The sequence below is a fragment of the Electrophorus electricus genome, chromosome 11, assembly GCF_013358815.1.
Source record: "Electrophorus electricus isolate fEleEle1 chromosome 11, fEleEle1.pri, whole genome shotgun sequence".
Taxonomy (NCBI): domain Eukaryota; kingdom Metazoa; phylum Chordata; class Actinopteri; order Gymnotiformes; family Gymnotidae; genus Electrophorus; species Electrophorus electricus.
In genome coordinates this window covers 17,175,846-17,191,768 of record NC_049545.1, presented here as the reverse complement: position 1 = coordinate 17,191,768, position 15,923 = coordinate 17,175,846, and the positions used below count along the sequence as shown (strand labels likewise).

At 39.9% G+C, this 15,923-nt stretch overlaps 1 protein-coding gene across 1 annotated transcript; it reads left to right on the top strand.

Annotated features, from left to right (window-relative positions):
- The first annotated feature begins 7,094 nt into the window (after nucleotides 1-7,094).
- On the top strand, nucleotides 7,095-8,943 carry mxtx1 (mix-type homeobox gene 1). The gene is made up of 3 exons (XM_027010589.2): nucleotides 7,095-7,098; nucleotides 7,588-7,772; nucleotides 8,188-8,943. The coding sequence occupies exons 1-3, from the start codon at nucleotides 7,095-7,097 to the stop codon at nucleotides 8,941-8,943; spliced, it is 945 nt and encodes a 314-aa protein (XP_026866390.2).
- The last annotated feature ends 6,980 nt before the right edge of the window (nucleotides 8,944-15,923 follow it).

Below are 15,923 nucleotides of genomic sequence, written 5' to 3'. Positions count from 1 at the left end.
CTATGCCAGGGCGCTGGCTCTTTGTCTGGTGTTCAGGGCACATGTTTATGACCAGTTAGACCTGAAGGAGAGAGGGTGATGTGAAGGGGATTGTCATTTAAGGCAGGTGAAATGGATGCTCTGGCAACTATGGTAGGGAGCCGGCTCTTTGGCCCAGTTGTCAGGACATCTGAATCACCTCAAGTCCTAGGTTTGAGACCCGAGTGGGGTTGCTGCTCATTGTCACAGGTGGACACAAAGTGAGCTTTCCCCAGTTTGGGAATGAGCTCATCCACTTAGGGATAGAGATATGAATCAAGAGTGGAGATTTTGTTCAGCCTCTGGATGTCATTACAGAACCTACAGGATCTGTCTGACTTGGGAACTAGCATAATGGGGCAGGACCAGGTGCTATTGGTGGTTTCAATGATTCCATAATGAGCATTTTGCATTCCTCCTCCTCTAGGAGATGGCAGCACCCGACAGGGATATGGTAGGGCCGCTGCCTTATAATAGTGTTGCATGGAGTTATGATGTTATGTTGTATCACGTGTGCAGCCATGGTCTAAGGAGAATACATCTTTGAACTGGTCTATGCATTCCACCACTTTTGGTGATGGGGCTCCAACAGCTCTTCTCTGTATGCATAGTCAGGCTGAGCAGTGCATCTGGTTGGCAAACATAGGCTGAAGAGATAGGCCCAGGTTCAAGCCATTTCTTTAGGACCCCTTTTTTTACCCTATTTCTTTAGGACCACTTTTTTTTTTACTCCACTGTGGCCATCAACACCATCACCTGGTCCCCAGACTGGAATTCCTGAGGCTGCACTGGGTGGTTATATGTTTGCTGTTATACTCTTTGTGTCCTTTCCGTGATAATTCCTGATAATCGGATAGTTTGCTGATAATAGGCATAACAAGATACATTTTTGCTTGCATGTCTTGTATGTAGTCAGTGACTGAATGTGCAGTGAACAATGACAGCTTTTGCTCCCACACCTCCTGTACCGTGTCTAGTAGGTCCCGCAGTCATTGTGCATAGAAGAGGTCGAAGGGGGAGAATCCTGTGATTGCCTGGAGAATTTCTCGACAACAAACAGGACATAGGGGATAAGGAGGTCTCTGTAATGTCTGTCCTATGCTACCATCTTCAGGTATAAGCACTCACTTCAGGGTCTGGTTAAAACATTCAATGAGGATGTCATTTTTGGGGTGGTATATAGAGGTGTGTTGTATCTTTAACAGACCACAAAGATCATGAAATGAAAGGGTTTCCCTGTTTGGTGAGAATATCCTTTGGGATACTAACATCGCACATGAGCAGGACCAGTTTGAAGACTATGGCCTTGGAAGTGGGGGTGTGTAGGGCGATTGCCTCTTGGAACAGGTATAATTTATGATGACTAAGATGTAATTGACCTCAGCTAGGCTTGGGCTAGTTCTAACACTGCCTCAAATGGAGGACCAGTACAACTGGGTTTGTATCTGGGTTAGCATGTTTTCAGCTGCCAGATGTCCACCTAAAGGGTGTCGGTGGACAAGATACATAACTGTATCTATGCGAGAGCATGGTATTACTAGTTGCTCTATCCTCTCTGCCTGATCCTAGCTTATGTGATACAAAAGGTTGTTTTTGACAATGTAGATGGGGGAAGGATCCCTCTGATGTGGGGCACATTGTCTATCGCCTTGACATAAGCCAGCCATGTTTTAGTTGGTCATCTTCCTTTTGTTCCTTCTGGAACCCCCCCCCACTTCTGCTTGTTCATAGACAACAGTTAGGGTTAGGGTTAACCTTCGAATCCAGCATCCCCACTCTCACTCCCCTTGTGCTTCAAATAGACTGCCCATTGTGGAGGGCAGCTCTGTTTTTTTTCTCTGGCAGGCACTTGTTTGATGGAGCACCATCTTGAACTCTGGATAATTTATTCTGACCAGCAGGGCAACTGTGGGGGTCAGGCTCCTGCCTAGGGGGAGGCTCAATGTATGTTGAGTTGTCCCGATTTGGGCCAGGGCCACAGGGACTTGGCTGTTGTACCCATGTATACAGTCTCTTCCTGGGGTTGTAGCGAGGGTAGAGCTGAAGTCCAGGTCAGGTTTATGTAATTTCCTGAGTCCAACAGTACAGTCATTTTGTGCCTGTCTAGTTTGAGGGTGTAAGGCAGGCCCTCTATAGCTAATGGGGAATTAAGGGTTCCAGCTCTGTGGGTATAGGTTCATTTTTGGGACTGCCCAAGCCACCAGAGGTATGAGGTTTTTGGGCCTTCTCCCGCTCCCTTCCGTCATCTCGGCATGGAACAAAACTCTCGCCTGGGGGTTGGCAGACCTCTCTCATGACAGTCGGGTCTACTGTGGGTCTGGACACTCTCCCCAGCTTCAGTGGCTTCCACGTATGGTGTTTTGCTGCAGCAGAAGCTGGTCCCAGAATCTTCAGCTCATTATAGGTGTGCACATATGATTGCGGTAGAGTGTAAAAGGTGAGTTGTGCTCCCGCTGGGAGGAACGGAGAGAGTATTTCCACCAAATCTTTTCTGTCCCAGAGGTCATTATCATCAACGTTTAGCTTATTGAGCAGCTGATGCAGACTTGTCCATGCATCCGGGAGTGATATGGTTGCAAAAGCATGGAAAGTGTCTTTAAGGTCCTCAGTGATTTGCTTGAGCTTGCCTTTTTTCATAGTAGTAATCGGGGAACTTCCCAAGAATGACAGGTCTGTTGCAAGGTAAGGACCATGGCAGGGGAGCAGTTATCTTCCTGAACTCTGTTGCTTGTGGAAAACGTGGAATTAAACAAAAGATAAAATGTTAAGAGTTGGAGACTCGCCAGTCCGACATAGCTTAGCATTTTTATGATAATGCGTTATACATGATGCATGCTGTGATGTATTGACACCATACTATATGGATGATTCTGGTGGCCATCATAATTCACAAGAATTCACACAGCAAGGGCTCTACGGCTAAGTAAAATATATTAATTAGGATAATGTTCAGATCTTATACAAGGCTTGAATTTCTCAAGTTGTTTTTATATTTATATGTTTTTTCTCTTTTCAGTTTACTGGTGCACTACAATTTAGGCTTTTCATGCCTTTCTTTCTTCTTATATGTAAGAAAGTACTCTCCCACAGAAACTACTTTTCTGAATATATCACTGGCACATAATTAAAATTCACTGACATTTGTTATTTATTTTTGTGTAATTGCAATTGCTTGCAAGTTAGCCTCATGGAAAAATCATCAAGTATAAGGTAAATGAAGTCAGATAGTCCACATAAACAAGATGGCATATTACAGAGAACATTTGTTTACATTAGATGTATAGCACCTTTGTATCAAACATTTTTATATTATAATGTACCTCTATTACATATTTAATTGTTGGTTGTTTCTCATATAAAGGAATTTGTACCATTGATGCATATCTCCTTTTGTAACGTGCCGAGTGCCGCAGGGGGAGGAATTGGACGTAGAGACTCCATCGACGTAGACAGACATTTAATATAGGACACGTCAACGATAAACACAAATACGAGCATTGACAATGTGATAAACAGACACTAGCGCATTTAACATCAACGATGTGAACAAACACTACACGACATGAACCAAACCAATGACCGACAAAGATGCACACACCAGCAGGGGTTTAAATACATACAGACAATCACATTACAGTAAACCATGCGTAAGTGTGTGCGAACAAGGGAGGCATGGTTACAAATAAGATGAAGTACTGCACGCGGCGGGCCGTATCACGTGACCAGTGGGCCTGGGAGCCGTCCGTGACACCATTTGAATACACTAACATTTTCTCTAATTTTAATCTTTGCTTTCAACCACTGCTAATTGCAGAATTGGTGTGCAGATTATTGTTTTGAAATTGCTGCCAATCTCATATTACTGGAAAACAGCTCTTATAAAAATGTTGTTTACAAATACATATATGAGTAATTATCTAATGTCTTGGGATGATAGACACATTGCTGGTTGTGTCAACCTGTCAAATGATTACAGTATTTGATTTCAGCACAAGTGTAAGGTGGAAAGCATATAAGATATAATTTTGATACCAATATTGCCCATACTATTAATAAGTGCTTAAACAATCAAATATGTCTTGTTTGTTACCCCAGGGCAGAAAATTGTAAACATACATAGTTTATTTCATGAGTCCATGTGTCAGTTTTAAGTTAAGAGCAGGATGAAGGTATTAGGGTGAAGACTATGACGTACTTGTTACAGTCATTTCACTAACTGCTCACTTTGTAATCTAAATTTGATTATTTAGCATCCTCCTCTGAGGTTAAAAAGCCTTATATTTTGATATATTAATGCTGTCACTATTATTAATATACCCCAAACTTTCTGTTTATATTTACATCAGAACCATTCATCCTCTTAAACACTTCCTCATTTACACCAGGGACAGAGATTCCTACTATAGTTGTAAAAAGGCTTCTCCCAGTAGAGGAAACACAGACATCAGCCTTAGAATTTGCAATGAACAGGACATTGAGGGATACCTAGAAAGAATAATGATACTTTGGCCTTCTCAGCTTTTTGAAAAACTAGATAAATAAAATTTAATGGCTTAGGAAATATTAAAATAAAATGACAAAAAGCTTACTTAAATCAACAGTGACTGTGTACAAACAGTTGCTGGTGGCAACTTTTTGTTGTTGTTTTTGTTGTTTTATTTATCATTTGTGGGTACACATTTTTAAAACAGTATTGGATTATTTTCTTTGTATGTGTATATAAGATGAATATACAAGCTGTAGAAAATTTATATAATTTATATCTTGGTGAGTTTAGACATTTTACTGCATGCCATCTTAAACACCCTAATGAGATTTTGTCACAATAATACACAGCAACAGTTTAAGGTGGATGGTTCAACATGAGTGAGGGAGATTCACATCAGACTGACCAGAGATGGTCATACTACAAAAACACACAAAGGTGTTTTTAAACTGTTTCCTGATTATTCTTTTTGAGAGTTGTTTTGTTGCTGTGTTTACATGTTTGTTCTACATATGATTGGAACAATGGAGACAAAACTGTTTGTGTGTGTGTGTCTGTGTGTCTGTGTGTCTGTGTGTTTTGCTTTGGATCAGTTTTATCAGTCTGGTCCTATTTATCAGCATGTAAAATCGGCCAATCTGCACACTGACAAGCTTCACATCTTTCCTCTGTTCTGACCACCTTATTACCCTGTTGGGGGCAGGGTAATGCTCTTACATCTTAATAGTCCTATTAATCATTTACCAACTAGCCATCCATGTTCTCCTTTTGTTTAGGCAATGTTTCTTTTATGATCAAGCTGTAAGTAAGACAAAATGAAAAAAAAAAAAAAGATCCATTCATGGTTTTTATTTTCACTGAGAGCTGTTAAGTGTCTTGCTAATGTTAGTTAAAACTTTTGGCAGGTCTCTTGTTCTGTTGATTAAAATGCCTGACTCCACACTCATAGCAAAAAAAAAACCTCACTGTTTGTGATTAACGTTTTCCTCTAGGTCAGTATATAAAGGCTTCACTAGTGTTACTATGGACCTTTCTACATAATGTAAATTTGCAAAGTTATACTTGCATAAATTCAGCTATTTTCAGTTGAATTCCCATAGTCAAATGGACATGTCCCCTTGTAAATTTATGCTTGCACAACGGTATAATAATCTATTATGTGGACGCAACATATATAGAAACAGTTCTCACATAACAAAACACAAAAGCGCACATAAGTGAACACATGGGACACATCAATGCTAAAAAATAATCAATAACCTAGAAACTGCAATTATTGCCCTTCCTCCATCTTCAATCCTGGAAATCATCAACGTATTTGTCAGACGTCCTTATTTAAGACCAAAAATTATGTGAAAATATATGCACAGATTCGTTCTTAAATTTTGAAGAACTTGCCTCATTCGATAGTTTTCTCGTATTTAGAAAGTTCGCTTTACTTGAATAAATTAGCTTATGTTTTGTTTTTTGTTTTTTTTGTTTTTGTTTGTTTTGGGTTTTGTTTTTTTGTTTTTTGTTTTGCTCAATTCGAATATAGAAACTGAACTTGGTGAATATATGCGCCTCTACGTCAAACCTATTGCGATTACCCTCGACATCTAAATCCGTAATCCGATTTACCCTACCCGGGTGCACTGCGATGTTGAACATCGCAATACTGCCCATTGACTTTATAGGCTATATATATAATCCAAAAAACCATCAATGATTACATCTTCGCAACATTTAATAATTCGCGATGGTAATATCAGTCGCTGTCCATAGAAAATTATAACCCCTGACTGCAACATTTCCTTTCATGCTAACTATTCCATATTCTCTCTCGTGACTCTTGCCTTGAATCCCGTTTTTGTCATTCACCGTCATGTACTGTCATATAAATCCATATCTTTATTTATGTGGCGGAACAGATTTCACGGTGTAAACTTTGAGCAACTTTTATTTTCCATTTCTTGGATTCAGCAGTTAATTCCATGATGTTTTCGGTTATTGACTCTGAAAGTATATAATTACTCGTTTACCCTTTGACTGAATTTTATAACGATAACAAGACAAAAGGTCATTTTGGGACCATGAAATATTCTAATTCAGAATTTTCATGAATGTGCTCTCTTGCACAAATAGAACTGAATTTGTCAGACGTACAATAAACTAAGAGAATGTTGCAAAAGTGTTATTTCATGAGGCCCATTTTTAGCTCTGAAATTATGACTTTTATATGCCTGTGATGTAGCATTATACTATATAACTGACCATGAACATGTAGGATCATATACAGCTGACTAGTTGGTTGTGATGAGGTAAGGCACATTAGTAGCCCACTGAGGTGTGCTTGAGAAGTGCCCCCTTTTACCCCTCCTAATCGCAATCATCTTCCAAGCAGGTCGCTCAATAAGCACTTCTGTGGAGGGGAGTGAGGAGTCATGGGATAGGGTCTGGGGGCACAAGTATAAAAAGGTTTAAGGAGGGATCACAAATCAAACCCCTTGGGAGCATCAGAAGAAAGGGGCCTTAATTTCCAGCATTGGGAAACCAGCAACCAGCATGCATTAAGAAACTTGAAGGGCACAGTATGTGGAAAGGCACCAATATGGGTAAGTAAAATACTACTTTGTTTGTGAATTTAAAGTTTATTGCAGTACACTGACATCATACATCTTAAAACCCATACCAAGTGTACTTAGATTTCTGATTACCTTGTAAATACTAAGTCCTTTGCAGTAGGCCTAGCTGGTAATACGGTAAGATAATTCCATGTTACTTTAATCAAATGTTTATTTTAGAGTTATAACTCAAGGTGTGCATTTCATGTGACATCTTAGGAAATTATTTACTGGCCAGCCAAATTTATTTGTTTAATTCTAAATGTCATGGATTTGCATGTTTAGGTTTTTTAGCTATTGTTGCATTTAATTATCACACTTGCATGCTTATCATTATATTGTAATGGAGGTGCCAAATTTGAAATTCAGGGCAAGTGATACAGTAAAAATATCAGTAAAACATTAATCTACTATCAGCAGTGGTGACAACCGATTGCTCAGTGTTTTGGCTTCAGGCTGACGTTTTGTCCTTGCTTACAGAAACATCTCGACAGACTTCTGTCAGTGCAACCACATCACGGAGTGCCAGCCGCAGGAAAAGGACAAGTTTCTCTAAAGAGCACGTGGAACTTCTTCGAGCTACCTTCGAGACAGACCCGTACCCGGGCATCAGCCTCAGAGAGAGTTTGTCACAGTCAACAGGCCTGCCTGAGTCTCGCATCCAGGTACACTACGCAATTAAGTACAGCACTACACACATGTTTAGTAGCCTCTTCCCATACATATACACACACAAACTGGTATGCTTATAGGATATTTAAATTAAAGTGCAGCTTGGATCCAGTTGCTGATAGTTTTATCAACATCTCTGTTTATACTACTTGCACAGAGATGATGCAAGTCTGAGTTTATCTTTGGTTTTCTTTGGCATACTGTTCAATACGTCAACAGAGGAGACACCAACACAGATAACCATTAATGCTTTGACTATATTCTGCTATGGCAGGATGTCATTTGAAAATGATTAACCTGAACCTTCTCACAGAACTTTTCTTATCTAGTGCATTCAGTAGCTACCTCTAATCTCATGACTGTATTCTTATGTAGCTAAGTAACATTATCTTTCTTCTCTTTCAATAGGTTTGGTTCCAGAATAGGAGGGCACGTACACTGAAATGCAAGAGTGCCAAAAAGGCTTTGTGGCAGACTGACTCTGTTTCACCAGTTTACACAGCTACCCAGAGTCCACCAGCTCAACCACATTCCAGCACAAAAGAGGGAAGGGAAGACTGCATGCCAGGTCTTCTATCACCCCTTGTCCCACTTGTGCACCCCGTTCAGATTAAGGAGGAGATAGAAGAGGACTGTTACTACAGATTTTGGCCTGCTCCTTCGAATGTTTGTTATGATTCAGGCTATGCCACCCCTTCATATCGCCACCACCAAGGCAGATCTGTAAACTCACATTCTAGCCCCATGCTTTTGAGCTCTGAGCAGGTGACTGCAAACTGGCCTTTGCGGTATGATCGGGAGTCACCGGTCCATTCTATATGGAGCCCCTCTCACAGCTCCAGCTCTAGTCAGGGCTTTTACTACCCCCTTACTACCCCCAAGCAGCAGTACAGCCCCACCCTTCAGTCTATGGTCTTCTCTACCCCAGACTCAGGGCCCTGGGACAGAGGTCAGGTGTGCACCCCAGCCTCCAGCTCCTTCTGTTTACAAGATCCAAAAATGTCTGAAGTGGGCAACCAGCAAGACAAGGTCCTCCATCATGGACCAGTGCCTGAGTTGCCTGCACTCTCTCTGCAGGAAATTCTGGGGGAGCTGCAAGGAGACTGGTGGGAAGGAGACAGCCTCAATAACCACCCGACTGAGACCAAGATAATGTATTATTAAATAAGATCCACTTCTCCCTATTGCTTACTACTTCAGAACAGGTTTAAGTGTTAAAGCATTCTAATCATATTTATTATATTTATTTTCATTTGTTATATTTATCTCATGATTTGTTTCATTTAAATACTAGAATCTCATGCTGTTATGAATATGGTTAGCAAGCATCTTTCCTTCCATATTTATTTACTGCACAAATATTTTCATATTACTATATGATAATGTAAGTTAACATCTTCTTGTTATTCTTCTTACTATTACTATATAAGAATGAGATGTTAGCTTTAACTATTTTCATATTTATTTATTGTCATGTAAGCTAACTGTCTTGGTGCCATTGTTCGCCTAAGCCTTAAAATTAATACGATCACAATTAAAAGTGCTGGGGATGCCTATGCAAAATAATTTTTTTTTTTTGTACTGATCTGAATCCCTGAACTATAAGATTAGTTTTTCCAACTTTGCAAATATACACACTGATTTGCTTTCTACCTTTTCTCTAGTTATCTCTACTTATCCTTGCATAGTTATCTTGCTGCATTTGTATTCAAATAAAGGCTTAACAAATATTTTTTCCCTTCTCTGCCTGAGGTTTGCACAATGTTTTGTAAGGTTTGCAAAATTTGTCCACCTTCTCATTAGTTAATTTTGGTGATAGTGCATGTGTTCAAATTAAATTACATAGTTTGTCAAGACAAGAAACATTTAAAAAGGAGGTAGGGCTGTGATACTGTCTGTGATAAGGAAAGACAACAGCACAAATACCTTACTCAAAGAATACACATATTGTATGCATTATACATATTATACATGTTAGAGAGACCAGACAAGGGCACAGGCTATTTACACATATTCAAGAGAATTTAGGCATTTTAGAGATTATAAAATAAGTATGTGATAAATGAAGAGAGTAAGAGCTAATGTAACAGAGCCAAACATTTTGAATATGTGAATGTGTGCTTATGAACAGAGACTGAGGAAACATAATTATCTATTATTTATAGCATATTGGAGAGTTATGGACATTGTACAGTTACATACTTTGTGTTTACATGGGAATTGGGTGCCAGTAATAGAAGTAAGTGAGTGCACTTAATAAGCGTTGTACTTAATAGGCGCTACAGTTCTGGGCGGAAAAATGTTTGCATGTCTTTTTGTGCTGGCCTCGATGGCTCTGTCTTTTATATTCAATAGAAGTGGCTGGAAGACGTGGTGTCCAGGGTGAGGAGGGTCAACTATAATCTTGCCAGCATGGTTTGTAAACCAATGACCTGAGGCATTGGGGGACTTCAGCTGATGATTCTCTCCAGTCTACTGACTATGTACTGGAGTGTGGTTCAGTCCTGTGAGGTGTAGAATTCAAACCAGATAGTTGTTGATAAGGTGAAGATACTGGATCTTCAGGGCCTGTGGTGGGTTGGATTTCTTCAACTGCCACAGAAAGAACATACCAACTTCCACATTAAACTGAACATGTGAAAGGACTAATCTAAACTAATCTAAAATGCTTGTTTTCCATTTGTTAGCATACCATGCCAACTTTACCTAATTTTCACTATATGTGGAAGTCTTAGAGAAGCCTTAATAATATCTAACAGGAAATCTAAATCAGAATTGTGTTCATTATGCATTTCTGATGCTTTCACTGTAGGTTTTCCCACTAAATAATTTATACCCAGTGAAATAGGCTATAGGCTATTATGGTGCTCTTGAATGTATTACAGTTCTCGAATGCCATGGGTTGAGTTTTCCTTTCACATGTTAAGTTTAAAGTTGAAATTGGTATAATATAGAAGAAGAACAGAGATATGTGTCATGTCTCAGCCTCCAACCAGAGTCCAGAAAACTACATTCCCCAGAATTCTCCAGTTTCCATTCATGATTATTAGTTTCACCCTTGTCTAGTTTATCCACATGTCTCTGTTTTCAAATATCTTCCACATCCTGTTTGTCTTTGTGAAGTCTCTTTGTTAAGCCGTCTTGTTTCTAAGATAATTCCTCATTGTACTTTTACATTTGTGTTTTGACCCATACCTGTTACTCTTTTGTTGCCTTTTTGCCTGCCCCTAGTCTGGTTTGTTTGCATGGTCTGTTACATATGTTAATATATTAATCCTATTGAAATTCACCTGTGTACAACTCTGCCTCTTACTGCAAAGTCTTACAGAAGATTTCGCAATTGTGCGGAGTAGGCAGGGTCCGGATCTGTTCCGGACACCCTACATGTGCCTACATGTGAAAGTAGCCCAGGGCCAGTTATTGGGTCAACACCACCTGTGCCTTGAATCATTAGACAATACAGTGGAGGAGGTAACAAGGCAGACCCAGCATCTAGCTGTCCTGGTCCTATCTGTAATGGAACTCACTCACTGTCTATCATCAGTGACTTCCAGTGAGGTAAGAGCTGCTATTTTTCTCCATCAAGTCTGAGCTTTACACCTTTTCATGTAGCACTGGCAAATGAATATGACAGCAATCCAGATTGGCAGGGATTATTACTGCAGTGATGTTTTGCCCTCCAGCTTCTATATACACTGCCTGAACAAAAAAAATGTCACCAACTGGATTTAAGCAAATAGGTAAGAGCCTCCCATTTGGATAATTACTGCATGAGTGATTATGTTTCAGCTGGCTTCTCATTTGTTAAACAACCATGTCGAAAGACATGCTGTGGTTGTGGAAAAGATGTTAATCTGTTTCAGAAGGGTCAAATTATTGGCATGCATCAAGCAGAGAAAACATCTAAGGAGATTGCTGAAACTACTAAAATCGGGTTAAGAACTGTCCAACGCATTATTAAAAAGTGGAAGGACAGTAGGGAAACATTTGAGGAAGGAATGTGGTCGGAAAAAAATCTTGAATGATCATAATCCACGATCACTTAAACGTGTGGGGAAATCAAATTGTAGAAAAACAACAGTAGAACTCAGGAATATGTTTAATAGTGAAAGTAAGAGCATTTCCACATGCACAATGCGAAGGGAACTCAAGGGATTGGGACTAAACAGCTGTGTAGCCTTAAGAAAACCATTTGTCAGTGAGCCTAACCAGCAAAAATGGCTTCAATTTGCTAGGGAGCATAAAGATTGGACTCTGGAGCAATGGAAGAAGGTCATGTGGTCTGATGAGTCCAGATTTACCCTGTTCCAGAGTGATGGGCGCATCAGGGTAAGAAGAGAGGCAGCTGAAGTGATGCACCCATCATGCCTAGTGCCTACTGTTCAAGCCTTTGGGGACAGAGCTATGATCTGGGGTTGCTGCAGTTGGTCAGTTCTAGGTTCAGCAACATTATCTGCCCAAAGAATGAGGTCAGCTGACTACCTGAATGTACTGAATGACCAGGTTATTCCATCAATGGATTTTTTCTTCCCTGATGGCACAGGCATATTCCAAGATGACAATGCCAGGATTCAGCAGACTCAAATTGTGAAAGAATGGTTCAGAGAGCATGAGACATCATTTTCACACATGAATTGGCCACCACAGAGTCCAGACCTGAACTCCATTGAGAATCTTTGGGATGTCCTGTAGAAGACTGCGCATTGGTCCAAATCTCCCATCATCAATACAAGATCTTGGGGGGAAAAATTAATGCAATGCTGGACAGAAATAAATGTTGTGACATTGCAGAAGCTTGTGGAAACAATGCCACAGCGAATGCATGCCTTAATCAAAGCTAAAGGCAGTCCAACGAAATATTAGAGTATGTGACCTTTTTTTTGGCCAGACAGTGTGCCTGCACAGTCTTCACTGCACTTATGATATCATTGCTGTGTGGTAGAGAGCTAGAATGGGTCATGTCCGTGTGGAACCAAGGTGGTGAGATTACCAAAGACTAACCATTTTATCACCCTGTTCCATTCTTATTTTGATCATCCTCTAGAAGGCAAGGCTGGTGGAGAACTTTTGATCTAATTAAAGCAAGGCTACATCAACTTCTAATATGCCCTGGAATTCCTGCACCTTTGGCACTAGTAGTGGATAGAATAAGGCTGCATTGATGGTTGCCTATAGAAAAGGATTAAAATTCCAATTTATTTACTGAGGTTGCCTGTAGAGATGACTCTAAGATGTAGGAGGAGCTCATCTCCCTGTGTATTCATCTTGACTACCTTCTTCATGAGAGATGGGGAAAAAACCACCAGTGAGAATCTAAACCATCTCATCTATGTTCAGGTGAGACAGAGGAGATGCAGGTGAATAATCTGCATCTCAGTGTCTCCAAAAGTCAATGCAGATTTTTTCGTGGGCTATGTTTCTATTATGGAGAGTCAATATTCACATATGCACGTGTATATGTCCACAGTGCCTAAGAAAACAAAATACAGCTATAAAAGAACAAAAAAGCAAACTGATTTGACCCTTAAGAGCTGGAATAACTGAACTACAGACAGAAAGAATGTTCTGTTGAAAGTCACTACCTATATCCGATCACAACATAGTGTACAGCAATCTACAGACAAGCCTAACATGTCCTACCCTTTTCTTGATTCAGGTGTCAGGATCAGGATCTTGTGCGTAAAAGTCTGTAGGCATAATGCCAGCACACTGTGAGTCAATAGAACAGTCAGATTGAACTGGGATGAGACTACAACAGACAGGTCTAAGCAAACCATCACAGTTAAGAACAATTTCATTACCAAATCCAGAGCAGGGAACATCCCGCACACACCCGTCGCTGGCATTGATGGTGTGGCAGTCAGCAGTGGTATTCTGTACCTCTGTTCTACTGTGTATGATGATGATGATGACTGTGCCTAATCAAAGAACTCATTGGAAGCTGCCTGCTGGCAAACTGATTCTGCTGCCCATATAGTCATCATTTTTGTCACTGGCCTGCCCCAGTCAAATGGTAACACCACCAAAGTCACCGTAGTAAACTGTTTCTCAAGAACTGTGAGATTCATCCTGCTACCAGATCTTCCCTCTGTGTTTGAGACAGCATAGGTTCTATTTTAACATTTGTATCAGAGTTAACTGAAGACATCTGATCAGACAGAGGGCACAGTTAATTCCCCAATTTTGGCAGTTGTTTATGGAAAGACTAGGAGCAAGTATTAGCTTGACTTCCAGGTACCATCCACAAAGTAACGATCAGGTAGAGAGGATCAACCTACACCTTAAAAAGCTCCTTTGTTTATACTTCAGGGATCAACAGCTTGATTTGCTCTCGCTATCTCCCATGGGCTGAATTTGATTGTTCATTCCGCTAAAGGTCTTACTTCCTTTCAGTGTGTGTTAGAATTGCAGCCTCCATTTGTAGCCCAGGAACCTGAGCCAGCCTTGTCAACGGCCATTGACTCTTAGATGAAGAACATCTGGGAAAACTGGGAAAACTCTCACCAATGCCTAGAGCATGCTATTAGGTGTTTCCAGCATCATGCAGACAACAGTCATGGCTCCTCCTGTCTGCTCCCATTACCCTGATTATTAGTTTCAACCGTGTTTATCCCCACATCTCTGTCTATAAATACCTTCCTGTTCTTGTTGTTTGCAAAGTCTCATAAAGCCCTGTCTTGTGTTTCTAAGCCATTTTCCCATTGTACTTACCTTTTGCATTTGTGTTTCGGCCCATGCCTGTTCTCTCTGTTGTTGTTTTTTGCCTGCCCCAATCTGGTTTGTTTGTATGGTCTGTTGCCTGTTGTGTTTTTTTTGTTTGTTTGTTTGGTTTTTTTGCCAATCTTCGCCTGGTTTCTGACCTTGTTTGGACTGCCCTTTGTACTTACATATTAAACCTGTTGAGTTTTACCTGCATGCAACTCCACCTATGATTGCAAAGCCTAACAAGATGAGACTTTTGCTGTTTAATCAGGAGACTACACTTATTGGCTTGACAACACCATTAAATTACATTAGATTTTATGAGGAAAAAAAAAAACTTTGGTAAGACGATTTGTCTAAATATTTTTGTTCAACAACAACAATAATAATAATAATAATAATAATAATAATAATGATATTGAGCAGGGTTAGAAATCCTACACGAAAGACCGGATCCCTACATTGTAGCAATAGTTTCGACCATGTAATACGCTGACTATACGTTTAGAACTGAGTAGTTGATGACAGCACTTCTGTCTGACCGTAAAACCGCAAGACTGTATTAAGGCATAAAGCGCCCTCTACTGACCTTAAAGAGGACTTGAAACACTAGCTGTAGCTAGCATCATTAAGATTAATTGTCACTCTTAAAGATCTTTATGTTTAACTATGTGAGGTGAAACTGGATTAAAGTAATCTAAATTTTATTTTTAACAAGTGCTACATGGCTATCGTTAGCTAAGTTTACGATATCTGTTAATAGGCGGAGCTTGAATTGCATATAGGGGTGCAAGCGGAAAAGGCTATGCAGGCTGCAAGAAATCTTTTAAAGCTTACACTAACCAAATATATAGAACTGTAAATGTAACTCCAGTAAAAATAAAATACAGTAAACATCTGATCATCTGCAATAAGGCAGTAAAAACGTTTTGTAAAACTGAGAACTATGAGAATATATGAACTTTATAACCTGTTTTTCATTTTGTCCTTTCATGCGATAACAAGTAGTTGGACGTATTGAATGTATCGGACACATTCTAATTGGCTCTTGAAAATGCGCTACATGATTCCGTGGAAACAGTCTGTTTAACCTAACAGAGAGGTGCCGTGTATGGAAATAGCAAGGTTGCAGGTGCCTGTACTTTTAACGAGCAAAAATTAAAAATGAAAATAAGCAGAAGTTGTGTATAATTTATTTAAAGATAATGCATGGTGTTACAAATAACTGAGTGCTTTCTTGAGGCTTGCATAGTTGAACATGTTTGCAAGCCTTTCCAACGAACCAACGCCATGACGTAGTCGCTGATGCAATGACAATATGGCGGCGCATACCAAGCATAAATCTGTTACAAGGGGGTAATCGCTTTAGAACTAAACACACTTGTACAAAGTTCATCTATGTTGGTGTCTCGTGTCCACGTTAATCTCTTTAGAATGGTCCA

Excerpts from the sequence above, each read along its gene's own strand:
- mxtx1 (XM_027010589.2), top strand. Across the intron at positions 7,773-8,187 it reads TGCCTGAGTCTCGCATCCAG|GTTTGGTTCCAGAATAGGAG; the intron begins GTACACTACGCA and ends CTCTTTCAATAG.